The sequence below is a fragment of the Branchiostoma belcheri genome, unplaced genomic scaffold (assembly GCF_001625305.1).
Source record: "Branchiostoma belcheri isolate BF01 breed outbred unplaced genomic scaffold, Haploidv18h27 scaffold3, whole genome shotgun sequence".
Classification (NCBI taxonomy): Eukaryota; Metazoa; Chordata; class Leptocardii; order Amphioxiformes; family Branchiostomatidae; genus Branchiostoma; species Branchiostoma belcheri.
Window position 1 is genome coordinate 6665733 of NW_017803909.1, and position 26645 is coordinate 6692377.

At 39.5% G+C, this 26645-nt stretch overlaps 1 protein-coding gene across 6 annotated transcripts in view; it reads left to right on the top strand.

The window, feature by feature from the left end:
• The window catches only part of LOC109473762 (solute carrier family 12 member 4-like), a 92697-nt gene extending 66384 nt beyond the window's left edge, over positions 1 to 26313 (top strand). For 2 of the 6 annotated variants that reach the window (XM_019773791.1, XM_019773793.1), the window contains exons 2-29: positions 2940 to 3025; positions 4294 to 4410; positions 4880 to 5026; positions 5830 to 5884; positions 6458 to 6588; positions 7533 to 7777; positions 9006 to 9205; positions 9766 to 9903; positions 10579 to 10677; positions 11195 to 11252; positions 11960 to 12110; positions 12503 to 12645; positions 12945 to 13043; positions 13394 to 13513; positions 13946 to 14050; positions 14532 to 14620; positions 15004 to 15083; positions 15584 to 15672; positions 15880 to 15986; positions 16536 to 16652; positions 17128 to 17217; positions 17403 to 17494; positions 17953 to 18060; positions 19323 to 19409; positions 20606 to 20695; positions 22288 to 22469; positions 24138 to 24271; positions 24823 to 26313. In XM_019773791.1, the coding sequence (XP_019629350.1) occupies positions 2940 to 3025; positions 4294 to 4410; positions 4880 to 5026; positions 5830 to 5884; positions 6458 to 6588; positions 7533 to 7777; positions 9006 to 9205; positions 9766 to 9903; positions 10579 to 10677; positions 11195 to 11252; positions 11960 to 12110; positions 12503 to 12645; positions 12945 to 13043; positions 13394 to 13513; positions 13946 to 14050; positions 14532 to 14620; positions 15004 to 15083; positions 15584 to 15672; positions 15880 to 15986; positions 16536 to 16652; positions 17128 to 17217; positions 17403 to 17494; positions 17953 to 18060; positions 19323 to 19409; positions 20606 to 20695; positions 22288 to 22469; positions 24138 to 24271; positions 24823 to 24914 (3251 nt within the window). In that variant the 3' untranslated portion in view covers positions 24915 to 26313. Of the gene's footprint in view, positions 1 to 845; positions 984 to 2939; positions 3026 to 4293; positions 4411 to 4879; positions 5027 to 5829; positions 5885 to 6457; positions 6589 to 7532; positions 7778 to 9005; positions 9206 to 9765; positions 9904 to 10578; positions 10678 to 11194; positions 11253 to 11959; positions 12111 to 12502; positions 12646 to 12944; positions 13044 to 13393; positions 13514 to 13945; positions 14051 to 14531; positions 14621 to 15003; positions 15084 to 15583; positions 15673 to 15879; positions 15987 to 16535; positions 16653 to 17127; positions 17218 to 17402; positions 17495 to 17952; positions 18061 to 19322; positions 19410 to 20605; positions 20696 to 22287; positions 22470 to 24137; positions 24272 to 24822 lie in introns of all 6 variants that reach the window. The other 4 variants (XM_019773788.1, XM_019773789.1, XM_019773790.1 and 1 more) reach the window with 4 other exon arrangements.
• The last annotated feature ends 332 nt before the right edge of the window (positions 26314 to 26645 follow it).

A 26645-nucleotide genomic window follows, 5' to 3' on the forward strand; every position in this document is an offset into this window, starting at 1 on the left:
AATGGATTTATTATAAAACAGTAAGCAAATAATTCCTTGAAACATTCTAACCCTTGAAGAAAATGTATTTGAATTCAATTAGATGGGAGAATTTGTAAATATCTTCCGTCTTTTGAGAAACTTTTTACATGCAACTGTACCTTGAAATTTGCAATTTGTACCCCGGAAATTGATAGCCTGGGTGCCATCCGATTTGTAACGGCAACCCCAAAGCCATTACAAATCAGATGGCACCCAGGCTAAGAAATTGAGTCAGGGCTCGAAATTAACATTGTCCCAGTGTCAAATGACACTAAATTTTCAGCTCGGGACAATTCAAATTACATTTCGGGACAATTTCGGGGCAATTGGAAAATTCTGAGACCGTCCACGTCATTTAGGAACGCGATCTACAAATCATGCTGCAGACTGCCGGCAGCCCATAATACTCTGACAAACATTTAAATTTGACCAATCAGGGATTCCAAATATTGGGGAGGGGGGGCCTGCCATGATATTATCATGTATTTCCCTACATTTACTAATAAAGTGGACTTCAAGTTGTACAAAGTCAGTTGTTGATGTTTTCTTATTTCTAGTCATAAACTTATTTCCTGAAAAGCAGGCTGGGCCAGTCTATCTTCAGTTCGGGACAATTGAAATAAACATTCGGGACAATTCTGGGACAGTAGTAAAAAAAGTTAATTTCGAGGCCTGTTGAGTGTTACCAAATTTTGATTATAGTCTGTTTTTTGTGACATGACTGGTTCCCATGGTATTACCTTTCTCATTCTTGCTAACCTCCATGTTGCTCTGCTCTGCTCTCTCCTCTCCCCTCCCCGTTTACTCACCATGGTAACCAGTAGATGGTGTAGAAGAGGAGGATGAGACAGGGGAGACCATCTCCCCCACATCTCCTACGTCTCCTCTTACTAACTCACACAATAAGGACAAGGAACCAGGAGTCGCAGACAGTAATGAATTATTACTCCAACCTACCAAAGGTAGCTGTGTATCGTGTTAGATGCATGCTGGTATTGCATGGATGGAACAGAGTTTAGAGTTAAAACCTTTGGTCCAACACAAAGAAAGTTCTCTCACCTAGAGTTTTCGGCCAGTCACTCTGGTCTTCCTCAGTAGACTGACCCAGTGAGGCTTGTCACGTGGCTTCTTCGAAATGTGACATCAACATTGGGTCAAAGGTATCTACTGAGGAAGACCAGAGTGACTGGTCGAAGCTCTAGGTGAGAGAACTTTCTTCGTGTTGGATCAAAAGTTTTAACTCTAATTTAAAAAGTCTAAACATGTAACTACCAACGTAACACAGATGAACTTTCATGATAGTAATCATTGACTTATATATCTTAACTTCAATCTTGGATTCATTTAGATGCAAGGCTAGGAGGTACAATTTGTAACTAAGATACAAATTACAAGAAGATCACTAACAATAAGTAACATGTAGACCTTTGGTTGTAAATTTTGCTGGTTGATTTGTCGTAAAATGAAAAAAAAAAAACAGTTACATTTTGTATTGGTATCAGAGATACCTGTACTATCTCATATCTGTATGGGCAAAATACCAACAATGGCATTCACTTTTTTAAATTATTTATTGGAAACACAATTAAAAAATGTAACATCAATTATTATACAAAATCAATATACTGTATTATGATATCGTACAATTTGCATGGTTATGTTTTAAAAGACAACAACACTGATAGCACCAATTGCTTTTGTCACAAACTGTTTGACAACTAGACATAATAGACATAAACAATGATATCCTATCCCAAGGCAATTATATATGTTTTGACATATTTTCCATTCAACATGTCTCATGTCAACTGTTTACTGTACACTGAAAACTCACTTCTGCTGTTTGTTACCATTGCATGCAGTGTTAGAAATACCCACCTGCAGTCTGCATTTTCAATATTTCAGAAGAAAAATTATGTATTATATCAAGCAACCTGCAATTTTGCAGACTGAAAAAATCAAGCTTCATGTAGGGTTCAATAGTGTTAGCATTTTATTATTTGAGAGCTTTTGTGTTTACTTAACTGACACTATAAAACACCAATAATATTTTTCAAATTGCAAACATGTAGTTTTGTATGTGCCATAGTTTTAGGTCTGGACTTATATTTGCAGAAAGTATTTCCGAATTATAGAACAAAATTTTGACATTCTGCAATATTGCAGAGCACTAAAAAGTATTTCTACCTGACTGTGCATGGTGCAGCTTTAGTTATTTAGCTCTAAAATAATTCGGTTTTCAGTAAATAATATTTTCAGCAGACCAATCAAGGCAGAATTGGCATGTCAACCTTTTCTCCAAACGGGGTCAGTGAACCTGGTTATTTATAATTACCCCTCCAAGGCTGTAGACGTGGTCGGTATACTGTAATTCACTTTATGTTCACGGTAGCAAAAGTTCACAGTCTGAGAAAAATGGAGGTGTTCACAGAACTATGTATTCACAGTGGCAATAGGTGCAGAAAAAAGAAAGCCCAGGAATTATTTGTTAACTGTAATGATAAGTTCACAGTACAGAAGTGACAGTGAAAACAGTGAACATAACAGTACAGTAAAAAAAAAACAGGTATTACAGTAATTACTTGTCATACCAGTTTGTACTGTCCTGCACAGACATCCATGTTTTTCTGGCTGTGCACAAATGTCACAAAATGGACAAACAGGGAAACCGTTTTACCACAACTTCTGCAAACAATCAGCTGTTCGTCAGTGTGCCTAGTCCTACTAGGGGAAAGAAGCGTGAGCATTTTGCTTTACTGACTCTTTGTGAATGTCAATGACTAGGAGAAATGTCACAAGGCAGATTTATGTTGGTTACCTGTCTAGTGTACAATTGTCCTAATACTAATAGTGTAAAACCTGTAACAGCTTCTTAATAAGTACGCTGTTTCTCAAATTTCTCATTTTTGTACCCACAGGAAATGGCCCATCCAAACATAATGAAGCCAGTCCCTTCATAGATTTAGAGAAAGATGATCCGGAGACAAATCTAGCTTTGTATGAGGTAAGTCACATGTACACTGGACTTATTATGTTTGTTCTAGGAGTATGTTTGTGATAGATAAATCAGGGCTCAAAATTCAGTTTTGGGAAAAGGTGCACTGGTGCGCCCAGCCTAAAAAATTAGGTGCACAAATTTTTTTTGGGTGTACCATATAAAACAAAATCTTAGACCCTGTTCATACCAGACTTACATTTAGCGGTTTCAATTGGTTTTTCAAAAACCCGGCTAAAACCCTTAGCGTTCATACCAGACTTTTGATAACCGGTTTTGAAAAAATCCTGTCCGGTGAATATCCAATTAATCGGCCATGACTGCAGTTTGAATAACCGTTCCTCCCGCTCTTCTGATTGTTGTCCTTGGCCTTCTTACTTGTATGCCGTCTTCAGTTTTTTTTACCTTACTGCGGCACTGATCCTTTATCTTCAAGAAATCAGCCTCCTCCAACATTTTTGTTTCGGTAGAGCCCTCGCCGCCCCCCCCCCCAGCTTTTTCGAATTCGGCGACTCCTGCTCTCCAAACCTAAGTATCAGGAGCGTCTCGTCCGCAGACCAGGTTGCTTATGCTGATTCCATCGCTGATTCCACCGGAAAAACAGTGGAAACGAACTCAAGTTGGTCAAAACAACGCGATCAAAAAGCTTGCAGGTCGCACACGGTCAGGATGCTGACCCCGTGACCCCGGAATTATGACGCAAAAACCGGTTCAATAAACCCTTAGCGTTCAGACCAGGTTTTTCGGTGGAAAACCCCCACAAAAACCCCTCAAAAACCACCTCCCGAGGTGGTTTTTCAAAATCGGATTTAAACCCCTAAAAAACCGGTTAATTTGCGTTCACACCAGGTTAAATAAAAACCGGTTTTTGAAAAACCGGTTGAAACCGCTAAATATAAGTCTGGTATGAACAGGGTCTTAAATTCAGATCTTACTGCCCCTCGTCTTAATTAGCTTGAATCTGAAATAGGAGCTAACTTCAAAATCTTAAACAAGTACTAAAACAAAGATTTTATTATTTTTCTGACACTTAGATGCCAAGAATATCCTGTATACATTTAACATGTACAAAAATGGCTATAAAAATACTTGGGTGCACCAGTGCACTCACACTCACAGAATAAAGTGGGTGCACAGCTCCAATTTTGGGTGCACTAAGGTGCACATGCACCCAGTATTTCAAGCCCTGTAAATCTGTTATTTATGCTTGCCTTACATACAACAGTAATGTTAGTATGTGATGTGATAATGGTGTGTGCTTGTACATGTACCTTTAGGATGAGATCCACAGACGACCGGTGGTGTCCACCATACTACAGGGGCTGGTCAGCTACAACCCTGTCCAACCAGGGGAGAAGGAACATCAGCAAGGGGAGGGCAAACAAGTTCCACGGGTTAGTCACACTCTCAAGATTTGGTTTGATTTGAATAAAAAATATGCTACTTTGTTTACTTCGTATTATAATACTCAGTCTAGTAAGCTATCTGTCAGTGTGCATATATGTTTCTTGATTGGGATTTTGCATCCTATTTTGTGTCAGATTCATTCAAGCATACTACTATTAGTACTGCATGTAGATGTGCTCAGTGAATCGGTTCAGTTGTTCCCAGTAAAACTTTTAAGACAACATTAAACATAACATTGAAAGAACAGATATCAGTAAAAAAAAAACATACAATGTAGACCAAGATATCATACAACTTTTCTATAGTTTGTGAATTACATTATACTGTACCTGTACTTATCAAATCTAAATAATGTTCAAACAAATTGTATTAACAGACACTATTAAATGCTTACAACGTATGTTCATGCATACACCATTCCCCTATTGAAACATGGTGTGTGAATGTTTATTGCAGAAAAACCAGCTGGGTACGTTGATAGGAGTGTACCTGCCATGTCTACAGAACATCCTGGGAGTGCTGCTGTTTGTTCGTCTGTCCTGGATCGTGGGCATGGCAGGAGTACTGGAGGCTTTCATCATCGTCTTCATGTGTTGTTGCACAGTAAGTTATGATAGAACCATAAGGCCACACCAATTTAATTTCTTGGTTAACGGATTTTTCTAGAAAAATAATGGAGCGGGCGGGCGAAAAAAAAAAAAAACAGGCTTAGGCATCATATTATGGCCCAAAATGGTACGGTAGGAGCCATGAGGTCAACACACCAGGCTGGTTCAAAATTTAAACAATGAATTTTGAACTTTTAATGATACCATTGCATTAAAAGATTGAATAACTGTAACAACTAGGATGAAAAGGTCTGTGTTCAACTGTTCAGGGCAAAATATGAGCATTTTGCAGTTGATTCTGGATTTTTATTTTATTTGCATATCTGAAAAAAAATGAAGCGGCGAATCCGTTAACCAAGAAATTAAATTGGTGTGGCCTAAAGGTGTGATTCAAAGCTTTAAAAGAAGGGGAAAATATGTTATTATTTATGTTTATGGAAGGAAAACATGTTGTTCTTGCTCCGTTTCTTCTCCTTCTACAAACCAATAAGGTCAATGACCTGAACCAGATGTCTGTCGCCATGGTAACTAGTGTTGGGCTTCATCATGTTGCAATTTTATAGCAGGAGGGATTTAGACTCCTGCCTGACCATATATATGAATGTGTTTGACCTAGAATTAACAGAGCAGACCATATGCGAAGGTAAACATTATGCATTTGCTTTGCAATTGTTACCTTTCCAGTCTACATATTATGTTTTGTTTTGTCTCTTTGCCATAACTTGATCATCTAGGGATTGAGGTGAAAAAACCTGGTTTTGTTGTATTTTTAATCTTACCATATGCCTCTCTTTACAGACCATGCTGACAGCCATATCCATGAGTGCTATTGCTACAAATGGCATCGTGCCAGGTAAGGCTCCATCTTGTCAACACTTGATGAAGAAAAATGGCTAATGCCATGGCCTCATGTGCAGATCATGTATCATACTCTCCAGTTATGGATCTTTGAGATCGATGATTCTGAGAACTGCCAGAAATCAGAGAAGTCAATGACCTAGATTTTGTCAGGGAGTGAATCAGTCTTCAAAATTAAAGGCATCCAGTGCGATTCCAGGGCAGAAAACTACAGTAAATCTGAATAAGGCAATCTTTGTGATATTGACACATACTGCTTCACATTAGCACATTTGAGCCAGCATTTTATAGTTTGGGCATTTGAAACTGCAGAAACAAACCCCAAGATGAGTCCTTTATTTTCTGGGTGGTACCCTAAATTCTGCCCTGGGTCCTTCCAGTAACCATTTTTCATCAAAAGTTTGGACATTTTTGCTCCTTGAGGGTCAATATACATTGGGACAGAGTGGTTTCAACTCACTATGTAGATGAATGACTAGAATATTGGCTTTGAAAAATCGGGTTTACAAGCCCTAAAAACTGCACCTGAATGTGAAGCAAAATGATAACTCCTGATTTGTCCCGACAGCCGGAGGCTCGTACTTCATGATATCCCGATCACTGGGCCCAGAGTTTGGAGGAGCTGTGGGGATCCTGTTCTACCTGGGAACAACGTTTGCGTCGGCCATGTATATTCTGGGAGCCATTGAAATTCTGCTGGTGAGTTTAATACTGGGACCATGCCTTTTCCAAGTAGTATATGCCATGGCAAAGCCTACTAGTACTACTAGTAGTAGTAGGCAGCTGGAAATGCAAAGAAGGTTCCGGTTTATAGCAAATTAACCTTCTGCTTTGCATCTTCACTTTTCCTACTATAAGTATTTAGTAGAGGGTACTGTTGAGACTAAAAGGAGTCAGTATCATATATTTCAATTACTTAAGTCCACAACAATTTAATTTGTTGGTTCTCGGATTTTTTAGAAAAACTATGAAGCGACAGGGCAAAAAAATACAAATAAAAACAGGTCTAGGCATCCTATTGTAGCCCCAAATGCTACGATAGGAGCCATGAAGTCATCACAAAAGGCTGGGTTAATATAAACTTTTAATCAAACCACTACATTGATAGATGAAAAAACCGTAGCATTTAGGAAGAAAAGGACTTTCCTCAACTCTTGGCATATTTTCTCAAACATGAGCATATTTTAGTTGATTCAGAACCAGAATCTTTTTTTTTTTGCGAATCAGAAAAAAAATTAAGAGGCGAATCCGAGAACCAACAAATTGAATTGGTGTGGCCTAACCATGAGTGATACCAATTGTATGTAATGTGTTTGACATTGTCAATCCATTTTACCTTAACCTTCTCCCTGCTGCCTAACCCTGTAACCAAACGGCTACCTTAGCATACTGAAGGTTAACCTATTGATGTCTTCCTTGGTCTCTTGGAATCAATCCATTTTACCTTAACCTTCTCCATTCTGCCTAACCCTGTAACCAAAAGGTTACCTTAGCATACTGAAGGTTAACCTATTGGTGTCTTCCTTGGTCTGTTGGAGTCAATCCATTTTACCTTAACCTTCTCCTTGCTGTCTAACCCTGTAACCAAATGGCTACCTTAGCATACTGAAGGTTAACCTATTGGTTCCTCTGTTTCCCCCCAGACCTACATAGCACCACAGATGGTTCTGTTTGGCACCATCACCGGTCCGGAGGGTCAGGGCAACCTCTTCAACAACATGCGTGTGTACGGGACGGCCCTGCTGCTCATCATGGGAGCCATCGTGTTTGTAGGGGTCAAGTTTGTCAACAAGTTTGCCACGGTGGCCCTGGCCTGTGTCATCCTGTCCATCCTGGCTATCTTCATCGGATTCTTTGTTACTGCTGGCATTCCCCCCTCACAACCAAAGTGAGTTAACACTGTATAAAGTTAAAACTTTACATCCAACACAAAAAGTTTTCTCACCTAGAGCTTTTGACCAGTTACTCTGGTCTTCCTCAGTAGACTGACCCAGTGAAGCTTGTCACGTGGCTTCTTGTGACGTCAACACTGGGTCAAAGGTATCTGGTAGACGATGTTGGCCCCCGTCGCGGTTCAGTGAACGTTCACCTGACAAGCCTCACTGGGTCAGTCTACTGACTCAGAGGAAGACCAGAGTGACTGGTCAAAAGCTCTAGGTGAGAGAACTTTTTGTGTTGGATCTAAAGTTGTAACTCTAAACATGTAACTACCAACACAGATGAACTTTCATGATATTCTGAAGTGTACATGTACCGGTTGTCTTCAAAAACTTGCATATCAATCAATAGTTCATGCTTACATCGGTAAACCTGCCATTCTCCTGCAATCTCCAGTGTCACTGACGAAAGATAGTGGTTGCCACCTGAAACGTCTGACCGTTTCCAAAATTATATCCAGTTGCTTGTAACTGTTTTTGGCGCATGTACTGGTATTTTCTATGACCTTGTAGATACAAAGAAGAGCATCTATTAATAATTACACATTCAGTCAATTATTTTCACATTCAATTATTCATTGACAAGTTACTCTGTTGAGAGTACCCTTCATACAAAGAAAGGGCCACAAACAGTAAACATTAACATTTCATAATGTACATGTATGATGTCAGTTCTAGCATGTACAGTAGGGCAGCAACAAAGGTTCTCCAGTTCCCTCTGTCCTGGGCTACTCTCTGGATGGTATCCCAAGTGTGGCTGACGCTCTTCAGTTCTTCTGCAACTGTTCTACGTCAAGCAATCTTAATACATGTCTGAGCCTACTACATTTTAGCATTTGTTAAAAAAAACGTTTGTTCCAACTGGACCTGTGCATTAGAAGCCAGGGCTCAAAATTCACATATTAAATGTATAATAGTATACAGGATATACTTGGCATCTAAGGGTCAGAAAAGTAATAAAATCTTTGTTGTAGCACTTGTGTAAGGTTTTGAAGTTAGCTCCCAATTCAGATTCAAGTTAGAAGAGGAGCAGTAAGATCTATAATTAGGTTTTGTTTTATATTTCGCCCCCCCTCCCCCCAATTTTTTTGTGCACCTAATTTTCTAGGTTGGGTGCACCAGTCCAAAAAATGAATTCCAAGCCCTGGAAGCTCATGATCTTGTCTCTGCGTTCCCCAGGATCTGTGTGGTAGGAGAGATCCTGGTAAACCCTCCCGATAAGGACTGTAGCTACATGGGACCCAACAACACCGTTAACGACCTGTGGAAGGTTTACTGCGGGGAGGAGACCAACGCCACCTGTGACCCGTACTACGAGGACAACCACCCGCGGAAGATTCCCGGGATTCCTGGCCTCGGACGCAACAACGAGTTTGTTAGTAAGTATTCAACAGCACAAGGGCAGCTATATTTCACAAAAGTTCTTCACACTGAAAGTTGTAACCTTACTCATCTTTCAGTGTACCACAAAGTGAAGTTGCAAGGAAATGCACATTGTTTTGGCACACTATTGAATATAATTTGATAGCTTCGTATAATTGGATAATGATATTAAAAATACATGTATCAGCGATTTGTCCTATGACCATGTTGATGTCATATTAAAATTCATACTGCTTGTTAGAAATTCAGTGTGTCAGTGGTCAGACTTAAATTCATTTATCAGTTCGGCTTACAACAGCCAGGGTTACCCAACTAGTCATGGACTATTAAGGGTCAACCCTGGGAGAGAATGAAGTTGTACATGATGTATACATATGAATACAATTGATAAGGTACACAATGAAATTTACACTAATATATACAAATGTTGAATCATACAATTATTATTATTATTATAATACAAAATATCAGAGCTACATTACACCATAATTGGATTACTAACATAGGACTTAATTGCAAATACTCAGCCCATTTTCTACTTGTTTCTACCTTGTAGAAAACGGACTGAACAGCTACATGTTGGCGGGAGACGCGGCACCTCGCAGAAAAGGCTTCCCGGACAGGTACGAGATCGTGGCAGACATCACAACGACATTCACCGTCCTACTGGGCATCTTCTTCCCTTCTGTCACAGGTGACTAGTTCCTTCTTAGAAAATAGCTTTTTGTGGGGTAGTTGAAGCTGGTGTATAGCATGTCAGCAGAACGTACTGCACCTGCGCGGAACCTGTAATGTATTGTTCATAGCACTTCAGCAGAACGTCTTATATAAGGTCTTATTCGCGTATATAAGGGTAACATCCCGTCTGTAGTTTCCAAATGTTATGTCAAAAAAGATATCATCTGCAACAGGCAAAATTTTGATGCAACGTTGACCAAAAACCCATCGAAAACTGAAAAATCATGGTTTTGCGCAGGCGCAGTACGTTCTGCCGACATGCTGGCTGGTGTGTTAGGCCAAAGGGCAGTTTTACCGGCTATACAAATACAGATACAGAATATGTTACTTCAGACTAGGAGCAATTGCAATTGAGATGAAAGTATCAGACTGAGTATGGTATTTGTCAGTAGAAGGTAATTATGATAGTGGCTGACAGATATACTATATAGGATTCTAAAATTGTTGCATGATGGCAGAAAGAAATGTTTCCTGATGATTATATTACTGATGATTTCATGTATGCTATATGCAGAGTAATAACATGAGCACTGAGTATTGATAACTTTTTGTTTGTTAGATTGTTTTTTGTTTACCTAATCAGCAAAAAATTAGGTGTTTAAAAAACATTTTGTTTGTGCCCCCCCCCCAGGAATCATGGCAGGTTCCAATCGGTCAGGTGACTTGAAGGACGCCCAGTACTCCATTCCCAGAGGCACCATCGGTGCCATAGCAACCACCTCCACCATCTGTATCCTACATGTACATGTCATTTTGTACAGGTTATTAGGGGAAAGTGCATTACGGGTATTAAGGGTTTACTATGGGTGTTTTCATCACAAGTTATAGTGCAGCGTGTGATTTTTCACACTGAACATTATACACTAGCACAGTTGAATGAATTTCCCCAGGCTTACATAATGTGCATATTTTTCGTAAGATAATTATAGGCACTAAGTTAACCTAAAGAGATGTCTGTATAGAGCTCTTTGGGAAATTTTGGGGTTAAAGTGTAGGCAAATTATTTTGAGGTCTACATTTTCTATGCTGAAACTAGTGTTCAAAATGACCTGAGCAGCACTAAAACTTATCTTGACCATTTCAGTGATTTTGAACATAAGGAAGTGAATTTAAATATCAATGTCCTGCAACTGTTTGGTGCCAGAAAAACAAACAAAAAATGCAATGTATGAAATTAAATTGAAAGTCACTGTGTCTGATGTATACGAACTGGATATATTAATTTGCACCTTGACATAAGCCAACAGATCTGACTTCTGTCCTCATGTATGGGGGCACAGCAGACGGGCGACTGTTGAGAGACAAGTAGGTGAAATTATGCCTTATTGGGAGTTAATTAATCAGGAACAATGTCGCTGATGGACTAGTCATATGCTGCTTTACCCTGTAACCAATAGAGAAGGGCTACTTTGATCCAAGTTTCTAAAAGATCCTCGGTGAGGCCACAGCAAGAGATTTTTGCCTGATTTTGGAAAATAAGACATTTGATTGCCCTTTGACAGTGGTCAACATGCCGAAAATGGGCAAAATGGCATGCCTTGGCATGCTGGAACATGTATGGCAGATAAATATGAGGAGAGGAGACAAGAAAAGGCTCTGATTTATTGTTTTGACTTTACTTTGCTGCAGTGATGTATTTCATTCCTTTCATTTGTTCTCACTGAATCAAAACCGCTTGTACAAAGATTGAAAACTTTCCTTTTTCAAAGTTGTTTCAGTGACAAATGGATGTTGTTATAGTTGGCAGCAAAGTTAGCACAATATAGGTATCGTTTCTTGTTTAACACTATATGATCATGTCAAAATTTGAAAATATACATGTAGGGATTTTTTTTTTGCCTGCCTTGTTTTTTTTTTGCCCCCTCGCATTAGATTTGGAGTCTGCGGAGGATGTCATCCATAAAATTTACTTACCGTGGCCTAATTATGACTAACTCTTCCTCCATCATCTAAAAAGATCTGCTGTCTCTACATACAATATCTACATATATGTGTTTTTTTCCGCCCAACAGATATGGTGACAGTATGGGAAAAGGCATGTTAGCAGCCCAGGTGTGCTGGCCCAATGAATGGGTGGTCCTGATTGGTTCCTTCCTGTCCACTGTGGGGGCGGGGCTTCAGAGTCTGACCGGTGCTCCCCGTCTGCTGCAGGCCATCGCAAAGGTAAAGGCATGGTGTGGACTGGCAGAATCTGAGCAAAAGTATATAAATTCTGCTGATTTGAATTTGGATGTTGTAACACAAGAGAACTCAACTTGTCAACTAGAAAGGCCGACATTTGCTTGGGAGCAAGTACAGCATATTTCACTCCATCTCCCAGTGATGCAAAAGTAGACTGTGGCAGGAGGAGGAGAAACATGAGAGAAAATGATATATTTCATCCATATGGTATGGAATGAAAAATAATTATCATGACTAATCGAGTACTGTAAATCACTTTATATTCACAGTAGCAAATTTTCGTGGTCTGAGAAAAATGCACATGTTTTTTGGAACTATATGCACCATATGTAATGATACTCAATCATGCTTCAGTGTGTACATTTATGTTTCAGGACAACGTGATCCCCTTGCTGGGTATCTTCTCGCGCCAGTCCTCACGAGGAGAGCCCACCTTCGCCTTCTTCCTCACACTCTTCATCTCCGAGGTGGGCATCCTCATCGCCAGTCTGGACGCTGTAGCCCCCATCATCACCATGTAAGCTCCATCTACACAGTCTACATGTACATGACAATCAATCTGAAAACATGCCAACAATTTAGAACCACTCTAAGACTTACTCACTAATGTTCAAACTTAACATCACATCTACAGTTCACAATATACATGACACAGAATCTGGAAATATGCCAATAATTTGCCATAACTGGCTGGTCTATAACATAGACAATGTACCATATTCTGAACTTTCAATAGAATAGCTACATTGATAGATGGGAAAACTGTACAAACTAGTAAGAAAATTACTTTCCTGCTGACTTTGTTGTTGACTGTAGGTTCTTCCTGATGTGCTACCTGTTTGTCAACGTGGCGTCTGCACTGCAGACATTGCTCAAGTCCCCCAACTGGCGACCCAGATTCAAGTTCTATCACTGGTGAGTACGTCTAAATCCCTCCTGCTAAAAAATTGCAACATAATGTAAGCAACACTAGTTACCATGGTAACAGATGTCTGGTTCAGGTCATTGACATTACTTGTTTGGAGAAGAAGAAGAAACTGAGCAAAAACAATATGTTTTCCTTCTGCAAAGGTAAACATAAATAGTTGCCTTAACAGTTAAAGAGTTAAGGAGCTTAGCCAGTCAAGTGTCAGCTTATTCTACAGTGGTCATTCATGTTGAAACTATCGTAAAGTTGTGACACACAAGAATATGTATGACTGCAGTTCCCATAGACTGTGCTAGGAGGTGCTTCTAAGAGGTATTGAATGTTATATGTTTTGCAGGACCCTGTCCATCCTGGGTGCAGGCCTGTGTGTGGCACTGATGTTCATCTCTAGCTGGTACTATGCGCTGGCTGCCATGGTCCTGGCTGGGGGGATCTACAAGTACATAGAGTACAGAGGGTACGGCAACAACTTGGACTTGTCATGTTAGTTTGCTATAGCTGTAAATAAGTTTCTACTACTGTAACAGCAATTCTATGGTTTACGATGAACGAGTAAATAATTAAACTTAACCCATATCTTGCTGGCATTTTTTACACAAAATTTTCAAATAATTTGATGTCTTAATCAGGTTATAGCCTCTTGACTTTTTTGGCCTGCAGTGGCGTACATGTAGTTACTTCTGCGTTCGTTGCATTTGCTGCGGTGTGATATGTTGCACAAAAAATACCCCAAATATACAGGGGGCTATATGGATGGTACTATGTACTGTATCTGCCATATATATGGGCTCTGCAGGACAAGGGTTTTAAAACTTCTGCTTATTTTCAACCTATAGCAATGTCCTGTGCACATTGACAAGTGTATGAGTTGAGTTTTTGTATCCCCCAGGGCTGAGAAGGAATGGGGAGATGGTATCAGAGGTCTGGCCCTGTCTGCTGCTCGTTACAGTCTACTCAGACTGGAGGAGGCACCGCCACATACTAAGAACTGGAGGTAAAGTCAACTAAACCTGTTAATCATTGCAGTATTATTATGACTTGTACAGATTCTTTCCTTTGAAAAGAAAATAAGTAGTCTTTCTTTTTATCCTTGGAAGGCTTTTACTGTCTTTGGCAAACTTATTTAACCTTCTTATTTCTAGGTAATTAGTGTGTAATGATGTGGGTTTTATCAAATAATCTTATTAATGTTAATTTGTTGTGCCATAAATGTTAAAAAAGTAAATTTTACAACAAGACATAATTTAGCCAATGGCTACAAGTTCTTGTTTGTTTTCACAAATAAACCATGATTGATTGATCGATTGATTGACATCTTCAACATCACATTCTGTGAAGTTGCGAGTAAAGCATAGAACTCCAAGACACTGTTGAAGTAACTCAGCAATAGACTATGCTGGAAAAAGAGGATTTAATAACACAGTATGTACTTGTACAAGGGACTAATTCGTTTTAAATCATCACCTTTTGTCCAGACCACAGATCCTGGTTCTGTGCAAACTAGAGGATGACTTGGTGCCAAAACATAAGCAGCTGCTCACCTTTGCAAGCCAGCTCAAAGCAGGTAAGAGACCATCGCAATTCTCTTCCTGTTTTTGCAAAAAAGAACACTGTACATGTAGCACTTAAAATGTTGCTTCAAGTGGATAATGATCAAGATGAAAGCAAAAAGGTATTTTTAGCTGTCTTTTCTACTTACACTTTAACCTACATGATTGTACTGTTTTTCTTTAATCCAAATTGTTAGTTCCTTTCTGGCACACGTCTAAGAACTTAATATACTTTATTTGTATTATAGTGTGTTTCTGTGTACCTGTCCTGTTTTGTTTTGTTTTTTAACCAATAACTAAAAATCGAATACATAATTCAGGGATGCATTAGCATTCCCTGCTTTTGTACGATTTTGTTGGATTGAATAAGTTGAAATTACATACCATGTCTTTACAGGCAAGGGTCTGACCATGGTATCAGCAGTTGTGGAGGGAGAATATGTTGACAACTATGGCACATGGCAAGCAGCAAAGCAGGTATGGAGAACCGTCTTGTTTCCACCCAAATTCTTGAAACACGATGACCAGAAGTAGAAAACATACAGAATTTTTCAGTCGTTGACTCACTGTATGATACATATTAGTAGTAGTTTTCTGAGATTGTCAATGTGAAAAATTATGCATTATGAAGGACACACAACATTCTGTAATCAAACGCCAACTATAGACAGTTAAAACTAAAGATCCAACACAAAAAGTTCTCTCACCTAGAGCTTTCGACCAGTCACTCTGGTCTTCCTCAGTAGACTGACCCAGTGAGGCTTGTCACGTGGCTTCTTTGAAGTGTGACGTCAACACTGGGTCAAAGGTATCTGTTAGACGATGTCGGGCGTTTCAGTGAAGGGTGATGGTTCCTGTTGTATATAGCCTCCTTCACTCCTTTCAAGAAATAGTCTTGTTCAGTGTCCAAATTCCTTACAGTGTCAAGTGAAACAAACTATAGACAATTCTTTGAGCTCTGACATGTTTATTTTCAGTCTCTGAAGAGAGTGATGGAGGAGGAGAAGGTGAAGGGATTCTGTGAAGTCATGGTGACTCCCAATGTTATACAAGGCTTGTGTCACATGTAAGTACCAACATGTACTAGTATCTATATTGGAGTTATAGGATAGAGACTCTTTGAGTATAGATTTTGAGAGACCTTTAGGCCTTTCACTATCACATTGCCACCATTATGATGTGCTGTAGCAATTTATTGTGAAAATGGAATGTTGAAATATGGTGTCCTCTTGGGTTTGATTTTCATTGAAGTTCCTATTCTGTGCCATTGTAGGATCCAGACTGCAGGTTTGGGTGGTTTGAACCACAACACAGTTGTGCTGGGCTGGCCACACGGGTGGAGACATGCCACAGATCCCAAGGCTTGGAGGGTCTTCATCGGTCAGTACACTAGTCACCTAACAACACACTAGAAGGAATCTCGTTTATTATCTCACTTTTCACTCCATACTATTGTATGAAATATTGTTTTTCCTCATGTTTCTTCTTCTCCTTCTATTCCTTCTCCTCCTTCTGCCATTTCTTGAAATTGATTCAACTCCTTCATTTTCAAAGTGAAAATTGAGATTCAAAGTTTTTGTCCTTGTGTCCTTGCTCTCAATTAGATAATTGCAGTATGATTTATTTGGAATCTTCAATTTTTGGTTGGGGAGGGAGATGGAGTGAAATATTCAACATATGCTGCAAAGCAAATGTCGGCCTTTCTAGTTTTGTGATGAATTTCAGCTACTGTGTCAATGTATCCCCTTTGATATGATTTTGATGACAGCTAGTATACCTACATGTAACTCTTTATTTGCATTGATGTTGCCTTTAGTTTTAAACCTTTTTGGTTTTTCAACCTGTTGGATGGATATCAATAATGTCTGTAGAAACATTTGCCTCTGTTATCCAGCAGTTTTCTAATGGTCTACTCCTGTTTTCACACAGAAACTGTGAGGAACGTGTCTGCGGGACATCAGGCCCTGCTGGTGCCAAAGGGGATTCAGCTGTTCCCTGACAACAACGAGAAGTACACAGGCACCATCGACGTCTGGTGGATTGTCCGTATCCTTATTACCTGCATACATGTACCTGTAGTTGCCATGTCTACAGTACAATGTCCTCTAAAATGCCCAAACTTAACAATTGATTTGATAGATTTGGCAGGTTTGCTTTCAGCCCCTAAGATTTCACTGCAGCCAGTTTACAAAATACTGTCTGGAGTTTGGATTTCTTTAAATATTCTCCTGAGGACAGAAGCAGTAACTCAGTAACTACTAGCCTTCTAAAAAGACATTCTCACACTAAAGGTACAATCTCACACTAAAGGTTGTGTATTGTCTTGTCAGGGCAGGCCCTTTGTAATAGCCATCGGCTGTATGTCCTTCAAAGCCAAACCACATGAGACCTGCAGTGGGGTCGTGTGGCGTAATGGCAGGGTGGTTGGTCCAGAACCCAGAGGTCCTTGGTTTGAATGCTATTTACATAAAACCTTTAGAGCTGTATCTCCTATTGTGATACCCTTGACCCATCTGTACAGATGACGGAGGCATGCTGATGTTACTCCCCTTCCTCCTCAAGCAACACAAAGTCTGGAAGAACTGCAGGATGAGGATCTTCACTGTCGCTCGTGAGACATCCTCCTTTTCTTCACATCTCAAGAAAATTTCCTGAATTTTCAAACTTCCCTTTTAGGTTTGTGCCCAAGAAACAGTAGGTCTTTGTTTAGTGATCCATTTCACTGTGGGCAGTTCAAAGTCAATCTGTGTCAAGAATGGATGGCAAAATGTTGTTGTTTTTTCTGCTGGCTTGTAGAGCTGGAAGATAACAGTATCCAGATGAAGAAGGACCTGGAGCACTTCCTGTACCACCTGCGTATCGAGGCAGACGTACAGGTCGTGGAAATGGTAAGAGAAACAGCTTCGGGTGGCGTAGTGGTAGAGCCTTTGACTATGAAACAGCGAGACCCGGGTTCAATCCCAAGTTGTACCCAGGACATGTCTGGACATGCGCTGACATTGTGCCCTTGGGACTTTACACGACTTTCCTCACTCCAACCAGGTGTGAATGGGTACCTAACTTCGGTTAGGGTTTGTATTGAGGTCACCTGGTGGCAACGAATGGCAGCCGCACGGACCCTTGTGACAGTTTCACAAAAGTGTGTGGAGCAAATATGTCATGTGTATTTATGTGATTGTAAACCCTGCATCAATTCAGCACTATAAAAGGCTGCGATTGCACGGCTAATGTTTGACCAATAAACTGCAATTTACAGATACTGAATTGAGAAGATGTTGCTTTTCAGTGCTATGTTACCTCACCACACTTTTTCTGAGTCATGACTGTAGGTTCTTTCTTCCTCCAGATGACCAGTGACATCTCAGCCTACACGTATGAACGTACGCTGATGATGGAGCAGCGCAACCAGATGCTGAAGCAGATGCACCTCAGCAAGAGGGAGAGCAGAAAAGAGGTTAGTTTAGAACTAAGGATCCTGCTGTACTCCTCAAATTAACAGTTAAGGCCACTTCAATTTAATTTGTTGGTTCTCAGATTTTTTTAGATTAAAAATGTGAAGAAACAAGGGCAAAAAAAATAAACTAAAATACGTGTGTAGGCATCTTATCATAGCCCCAAATGCTACGATAGGAGCTATGAAGTCAACACAAAAGGCTGGGCTGATATTTAAACCATGAATTTTAATCAAACCATTGCATTGATCGATGGAAAAACTGTAACAATTAGGAAGAAAAGGACTTTTCTCAACTGTTGGGGGCAAAATATGATCATATTTGAGTTGATTCAGAACCAGAATTTTTTTTATTTTTTTGCAAATCAGGAAAAAGTGAAGAGGCAAATCCGAAAATCAACAAATTAAATTGGTTTGGCCTAAAGTGGAACAAACCTCGACATGGTTGTTCAGAATCTTTTTTAAAAGAAAATTTCTACGAGTTAAAAGAAGGCATAATTTCCAAAGGGTACTATGTATAGGTCCCTTCACATTCATTAGACCTCTGCCCTGAATATTGTGTTTATATTTTTAACTGAAACAAATTCATTATGACTTATAGAAAATTAATGGATTGACTTAGTTACAAAAGGGAGTACATGTACTTTCACATCTTGTTATGCCAACTTCTTTTGAATGTTGAGTATCTCTCATGTGTGTACTACAATGTATGGTTTACCTGGAGACACATGTATATATTACAATGTACTAATTCTTCCCTCTTGTAGCCTTTGAGAACTTTACTACTGTGAGCACCTTCCTCTCTGCTCTCACCAACCTTTTCTGAGACATTCACAGCACTACTGAACTCCTACCTTCTCTCTTCCCTCTTCCAGTGAGAACTTGCTCAGTTTCACCTCACTTTCTCCTGACAAGCTGTAGTCTTGAACTCATGTCTGTATGTGGTACGTTCTTCTGTCTGTCCCCTTCTGAATCATTTTCTCAACATCCTTGAGTGTTGACTAACCCATTATTGTATGTGAGCTTGTTCATAGTTACATTGTCATTTGAATGTGTTGTATTAAACTGCATGATGTTATGAAGTGGCCTTTTTTTTACTATAATTATATTCTATCCATAAAACAGCATGGATTTTCATTAGATGGTAATGTTTCTTATGTATAAATGTATCCCTGTCCTTTTCATGTTTTCAATGGTTATGTTTCTCATCTGTTTTGTCCCCCTTGCAAAATGATAGAAACAACTGCCAACTGCCCATTTTTCAGATCCAATCCCTGACAGATATGCACAGGTCGAAGGCTCCTAGCACTGCCGTCAGTGACAGTACCATCTCAGAGGTGGACGAGGAGGAGGTATTGGCCTTGAACTAGCTCCCTCTCTCTCTCCTACTCAATCTCTCTCAGACTGTCATTTGTTACCACTAACACTTTTCTATTTGTGCTACAGAACAGTGGCTTTGTAACAGTTGTAGTGTCTTGTCAGAAAACTGGTCAGTGCTCTCAAATCAGTAGTGAAACTGACAGTCACACTACGATGCATGTACTTCAAATACGTACAGTAAATTTTTTTTTAGGCCTATTTGGTGTAGAAGAAAGAGCTTCTTGCTGTGGCTTAATTTGATGATATTGAATATCTCACAAAAGTCAGTTACATTCATTCTCAGAATTCTAGCAATACTTTAGACTAGTAGAATTGAGGCACTGACCAGCAGTTTGGTATATTTGTGGGCATTTTGAGTGCTGTTTGGAGATATTTGCATTTTTAACATCTTTATGATTGTGCCTCTGGCACAAAGCTCAGCTATATTTGGTGTTCTATAAGAGTGCAAATATCTGCCTCTGCCATGTAACATGTCTTATACTATTATAGTAACATGCAGAGTTACAATAGCCTAGCCATGTATCTCTGTGAGCATCTAACACTTGTAGTGTCGGTTGCATGTAGTGGTGTTTTATGATAAACTACTGACTCTGACCTTTTTCATCCTGTTCAACTAACAATACCATTTACTATCTTTCTAACAGTGTTTGTTTGTGCATGCAATTTTAACAACAGTATTCTGATAAGTTGTTTCTCTCTTTATTTACTTCACGTTTGTACTTTGGTTTTTTGTTTGTTTGTTTGTTTGTTTGTATGTTTTTTTACTTAGTCATCTTAAAAACAACCTTTTTATAAAGTTGTGATCTGTTTGCAGGTGTGAACTTGTAGTTAAAAGTGTTTGCATATTGTTTTAGTTTTCATATTTTACTGTTTATGTTGAGTTATCGTAAGGATGAATGAAATATTCTTGACTGGGTCTAATGGATGAAACATTGAACATGTGTTGGTGCATATGATGCTGTCAAGTTAGCTTAAAACTAAGTGCATACAAGGGCAAGCAAGGAAATGTCCTTTAAGTGTGACAGTCACAATGTTGTATTTCAACACAACAATGCACCTCTGCTTTCTGCTAAGAGACTTTTTTATTACATTGATTATTTGATTAGATATTTTTAACAATAGTTTTATTAATTATTTTCCATCCCCACATCCCTACAACACTTTGCAGCCTTTTGCCAGCGGGAAGACTGCCAAGGCCAAAGGCGACTATGGTTCCCTCGATGAAAAGGTATCAAAAACGGACCCCTGGAGCCCGGAGGTAGCCAAGTTTAAACACATCACACATGTGGTGGTGGATCACTAACGTAGAGGTGTCAGAATGGCCAAGAGAGCGAAGGAACATCAGTCAAAACTCTCACATGCAAAGGACTTTAAATTATTATATTTACCAAAGGAAAAAATATGGTTTTTGCTCTGTTTCTTGTTCCGTTCCAAACAGTGACCTGGTCAATGACTTGAACCAGACCATCTGTCACCATGGTAACTGGTATTGGGTTACATCATGTTGCAATTTTATAGTAGGAGGGATTTAGACTCCTGTCACCATATTCAAGGTTTTGTTTCTTTACACACTACTTAAAATACGGATACTCGAAGATGGAAATTAGAAAATAAGACCCCCTCAAAAAAATGGCTACACATTTTTTAATGCAACTTTAGCTTCTGCTGGAAAACTGCAACAATTCAGCGTGGCTGTTGTTGTTGCATTTTCAATCAATTTTTAGTAGCTACATTTTTATAGCTACAATATCAGTAGCTACATTTTTAGTAGCTACATTTTTATAGCTACATATCAGTAGCTACATTTTTGGTAGCTACATTTTTGTCCACGTCTGTCACCTGTTTTGCAAAGTTGTGCTGTTTCCCAGTACGTCCCTTAGAGTAGAACAGAATCCAAGCCTTGATGTGGACCCAGTAGTTCTAACATATTTAGTGGTTTTTAAGGTGGAAGAGGTAGCAGGTCAGAAAGGGTTGCTGTGGTACATGTAGCTTGCATGGGCAAGGATAGTAAATACTAGATGTTCAGTAGAAGCATGACTATACTGTAGTATAGTAATGGTGTAGACCCTGTTTTCATGCATGCTGTGGTTTTGCTGTTTCTGTATATTTTGTGATAACTAGTGTGTGAGTTTACAGTACCATAACAGATATCTGCCTTTGTCAAGTTGTGTGTTACTGCTTACATTTGTATGCCCTCACCAGGAATACACACCCATACTTGCCTTCACAGCTTCTAATCACACAAATCTCTCACAGCTCTTTCCCTTCCCAGGTTTTCATCACCTTGGCTGTTTGCTCTCAAACATTCTATCATGATATACTAGTAGTAACCACAACTACATCCTCTGCACTTATTTAACTACATTACACAGAATCATTATGTACCCCATCAAACCACAGGAGTTCACACCAACATGGCTGCAAGACTGACTAACCGTCGCACAGTTTTGGTAGTTTTTTTTAAATCCATGCACAGCAGCGTTAGTTCTTACATGCACAATGTAATATATGTATGTGTATAGAACTATGCACATGTGTAACTGCAGATACATGTACCAATCCTTAGATTCTTGCGTGTCACATGGGCATCTTGTGATGTCCTTCTATGGTGTGTCTACAAGTACAACCCTACATGTAGATTGTAGATCCTGTAGCCCTACAAACTTGAACAATCATCACCCATGAAACATCTGTGTCCTGTTATTTCAACCCACCTCAACTGACTCTCACCACTTCACGTTACAGATCAAGGCAAAGCACATCTCATAGAAATGCATGACTCGTAGTCGAAGGCACTTTTGGCGAAACTGTTTAAATCCGTGCTGATGTTGGGTTGTCCTGGTTTGACAGGTTCAGAACGTGGTAGACATCCATCACAAAGCGCGGGACAGCAAAGCAGAGGAGTCATCCCCGGACGATGTACTCCTTGAAGGAGCCTCGCCCACCGAGGAGGAGGCGGCTGAGCCAAAGAAGAAGACGAAGAAGACCTTACCACCCAAGGGTGACTTTGGCAACCTACTGGACATTAAACCGTGAGTGACATGCCCTGCCTTTGCCTACTGTACACTGGTGTTAGGTGTTTGGGTTTACTTTCATCAGCTCTGGCATACAGCAACATAAACAGCTAAAAGGTTAGCCAAGCAAGACAGCCAACAATAACACACAGTCAGGGTTCGAAATACTGGGTGCATGTGCACCTTAGTGCACCCAAATTTGGAGCTGTACAACCTTTTTTTTTCTGGCACCCAAAAATTTGTGTAGGTTTACGTTTACATGTAAAGATTTTAAATAGTCGTATACAGCATATTTTTAACATCTAAGTGCTAGAAAAATAATGAAATTGCTATTATAGTACTTGTCTTTAGAAAGGAAACGTAATTAGTTTTTGTTGACATTCTACCTAATATTTTATTTCATTTGGTGCACCCAAAAATTTTTTGTGCACCCAATTTTTTAGGTTGGGTGCTCCAGTGCTCCCAGTATTCTCAAAACTGAATTTTGAGCCCTGTACATTCAATCTTGAAACAGAGATTTGTGCTGACAAAAGACAGGTAGTTGTCTGATCTTCCTGAACATTTAACTTAACTTTTTTCAACAGGCTCACTGTCTGTTCATACTTTTGTTTCTTTGTCTTTCTTCTTTTGTTCCTGTCAAGTTCTAGTGCCATTTCTTTCTTTCCTTACTGCATTATATAGACCACCACTAATGTTCTGTAAACCTTACATAGTAGCCGCATTATACCAAACTTGAGCAGAGCTAGGTGAATGTTGGGACTAATGTTGTGGCTATGTTTTCCTTGTACTAGATGTTTGATTTATTCTCCTGTCTGTTCTTCTCTACCTTGTCTTTCACTCTGTCACTCCAACCAAGGGACGGCAGCCTTGGTGTGCCGTAAGTGCTATCATTCCCTCCTTACAATGGATGGATGAATGAAGCTTGCTATGCTTCTGAAGCGATAGAAAAAAATATTATTTTGGGCTGAAATTTCCATTTTGAGGTCTTGTTATTATTGGCATTGTCATAAAAGTTTTAATCAAAAGCATATCCAAAGGGTAAGTTTGTTTATGAATTTGTTAATATGCATTTTTCCCCACAGAGGTTCCTTATTGCTGCGTAAAGATTGGTGCAAAAGATGCTGCATTACTACTATCATTTAGTATGCAGAAGTTTGGCACAGGCAATAAATCTGCTGCTATTGCATTTGCAAAGAAGTGATGGCTGCTAGTCCAGACATCCTATAGACCAGTTTACCTCTCAGGGATCACAAAAACTACTTACGTCACAGGGGGGACATTTCGAATAGAATGTCATTCTAGAACCCGGAAGTTGAACGTGGCTTTAGCTTACGGTGTCCCCCCTGACAGATCACTGCGATGGTCTGCTCTCAGATAACAGAATCACCTATCCGGTGAGATTGGGTGGAAGGAAACGGGACAGCCATCCTTCAGCAAAGTATCGATAATCTTTATACTCCTTCTACCGGCACAGGTCAGGAACTTTCAGAAATTAAAGTTACCCACGTCGGGAAATCTGCCAGGGGGGACAACGCAAACGAAAGTCGGCTCTAGAATAATGTTCAATTTGAAATGTCCCCCCTGTGACGTAAGCAGTTCATGCGATCACTGAAAGGTAAACTGGTCTATTGTATGCATCGAATGCACCTAATCAGTGATGATATATTTGTGCTTGTTGTGTTGCAGAGATGAGCGTAACGTCCGGCGGATGCACACAGCGGTGAAGCTGAATGAGGTGATCGTACAGAAGTCCCACGGAGCCAAGCTGGTCCTCATTAACCTGCCAGGACCGCCCAAGATGAAGGCTGGCGATGAGAACTGTATCCTTTTATAACATAGAATAGATAGATCCATGTTCAAAGTAAACATAATACCTGCATAGCAAGGACTAAGTTGTGATAAGAGTGAAGTGGCACCTGTAAATGGAAGAGTTACTTCTTCATATTATTTTTTTTAGTGAACTTGTACCCTGAGAAAAAAAGTATTTCCTTTAATTTCTCTGTACGCTTGTATGATTGTATACATGTAATTTGTGATTACAATGTAGATTGTATATGTTTGCCAAAGGAAAACATAATGTTTTTGCTCTGTTTCCTCTTCCTCTTCTTCTCCAAACCAATAAGGTCAATGACCTGAACCAGATGTCTGTCACCATGGTAACTGGTGTTGGGTTACATCATGTCGCAATTTTAAAGCAAGAGGGATTGAGACTCCTGTCTGACCATATACTTTTTAGTATATGGATGTGTTTGAGTAAGGATTAACATAGCAGACTGTGTAGCAGAATGTTATCTTTCTAGTTATATTATTGGTTTAGAACTCCCTTTCTCCAATACTAGGATGCAGGTTGTCCTTAACCCACTTGTGTCAGACATGGAATTCTTGGAGGTTCTAACAGAGGGACTGGAACGTGTACTGATGGTACGGGGAGGCGGTCGGGAGGTCATCACCATCTACTCATAAACTACAACATCCCGACCACCCCTGTTCTAAAATGGTAGTGGACCACTCCACAACAGATGACCCACCCAACTTCAGACTAGTCCACTTGAGAATGGGTTACTTGTTAGATGAATACTACAAGTATGCGTTACGGAATGTATTTTAGAGAATGCTTTATTAAGAGTTGGATGTGCATTGAATCACAGTTTCTTGTTGTGCCCTTAGATTTTGCTGTACTTCAAAAAGATCGGCAGTCAGTATAGCACAAGGAGGGTTTGGTGTATGTTAATATGATGTCTGGTTTGTACTTAAAGAGAGTTTGGAGTAGGGGCTAGCTGCTGTACATGTATCTGTACCTCACAAGTTGAAGTCACTACTGTCTACAAGTACAATCAAGCAATGCAGTTTTACCTCTTACTACCTATTGTTGGATGTGGCATTCTCGTATTACCCTGCTGTTAGTAATGCATTCAGCTTGTAACAAACATATGTACAGTGCTCGTTTAAAATCTTTCAGCTACATATACTGTGCAAATTTTATTTCAGTGGCAATCAATGAATTGCATGAATCCATGTCCTTTAATCTCACTTACACAAGGAGAAACCATTAAAAACCAAGAGACCTACAAGTGAAAGCTAGGAAACAAACTCATTTTTTATATATATTCCTCTGACTTGCACTGAAGTGGTCTTGTACTATTTGTTCCCTGTCATGTTGGTTTGGACTGAAGTACTGTTACAGTAGCTGCTATATAGTGCTGAAAGTAGAAAGCACAAAGTTGTACATAGGAACATTTTGTATATTTGTTGTTATTGATTAGCTGAGAATAGAGAAAAGTTTATGGGTGATCTGCTTGTTTGTGCTCATTCGTGCCATAACAGAAGGATTCCAGTTGCAGTTACTGAGTTGTGGTTACATTTCGGGACAGGAAAAAAACGGAACAGTATCGTCACAGGAGGAATGTACATGTTTGAATGTTCATACAGCATGATTTGACATGACAAAAAATGATTGTTTAATGTCAGATTCCTTCATGGGAAAAGCCAAGCAAAAGGCGGCTCTACTTTCTGCTTTTCACACTGACGTCTACACGTAGTTTACATTGGATTATAGAAATTAGTATGTATAGTTCTACAAGCTTCTCAAAACTGTTTGAGATCTGCCTATACATAGTTTAGACATAGGTCCTAGGACACTTCAAAATGTTCTTACGTTGGGGGCCTACGAGTTGGTAGAAATTTTATTTTTACATTCACTTAGCACAGGACAATACTTAGAAGCTCTATAGGCGTGTATATGACGACTGTGATGTTTTTTACTTGCCTAGTTTTGTGAAGCCTAGTGGGGAAAATGTTGCAGTTTTATTACATGTACACAAATGTATTCGGGTATTTGTGTGTTAGCATTATTTGGTCTACTGATATAAGGAGTATACACTGTACTCTACACAAGAAGCCTCGTAGAACAACGGTATTGTCATTGTACACAAACTACAATTATACTTGTGGAAATGTTATGGATTTCTCAAAACTGAGTGATTGGTTTTAAACATCTGCTGGCATAAGCCACACCGTCAAAGTTTGAGATTGGGCAGAGGGAGTATGTATACATGTAATGAACTTGAGAGAGCTATATGTAGGCAAGGTTGACCTCTCATATTTCCATACTTCTCTTGTATGATAAAGCAAGCAATGATTATTATGAAACAAGTTTGAACTGCAATTGCCAACACAGTATAGTTGGACTCACCC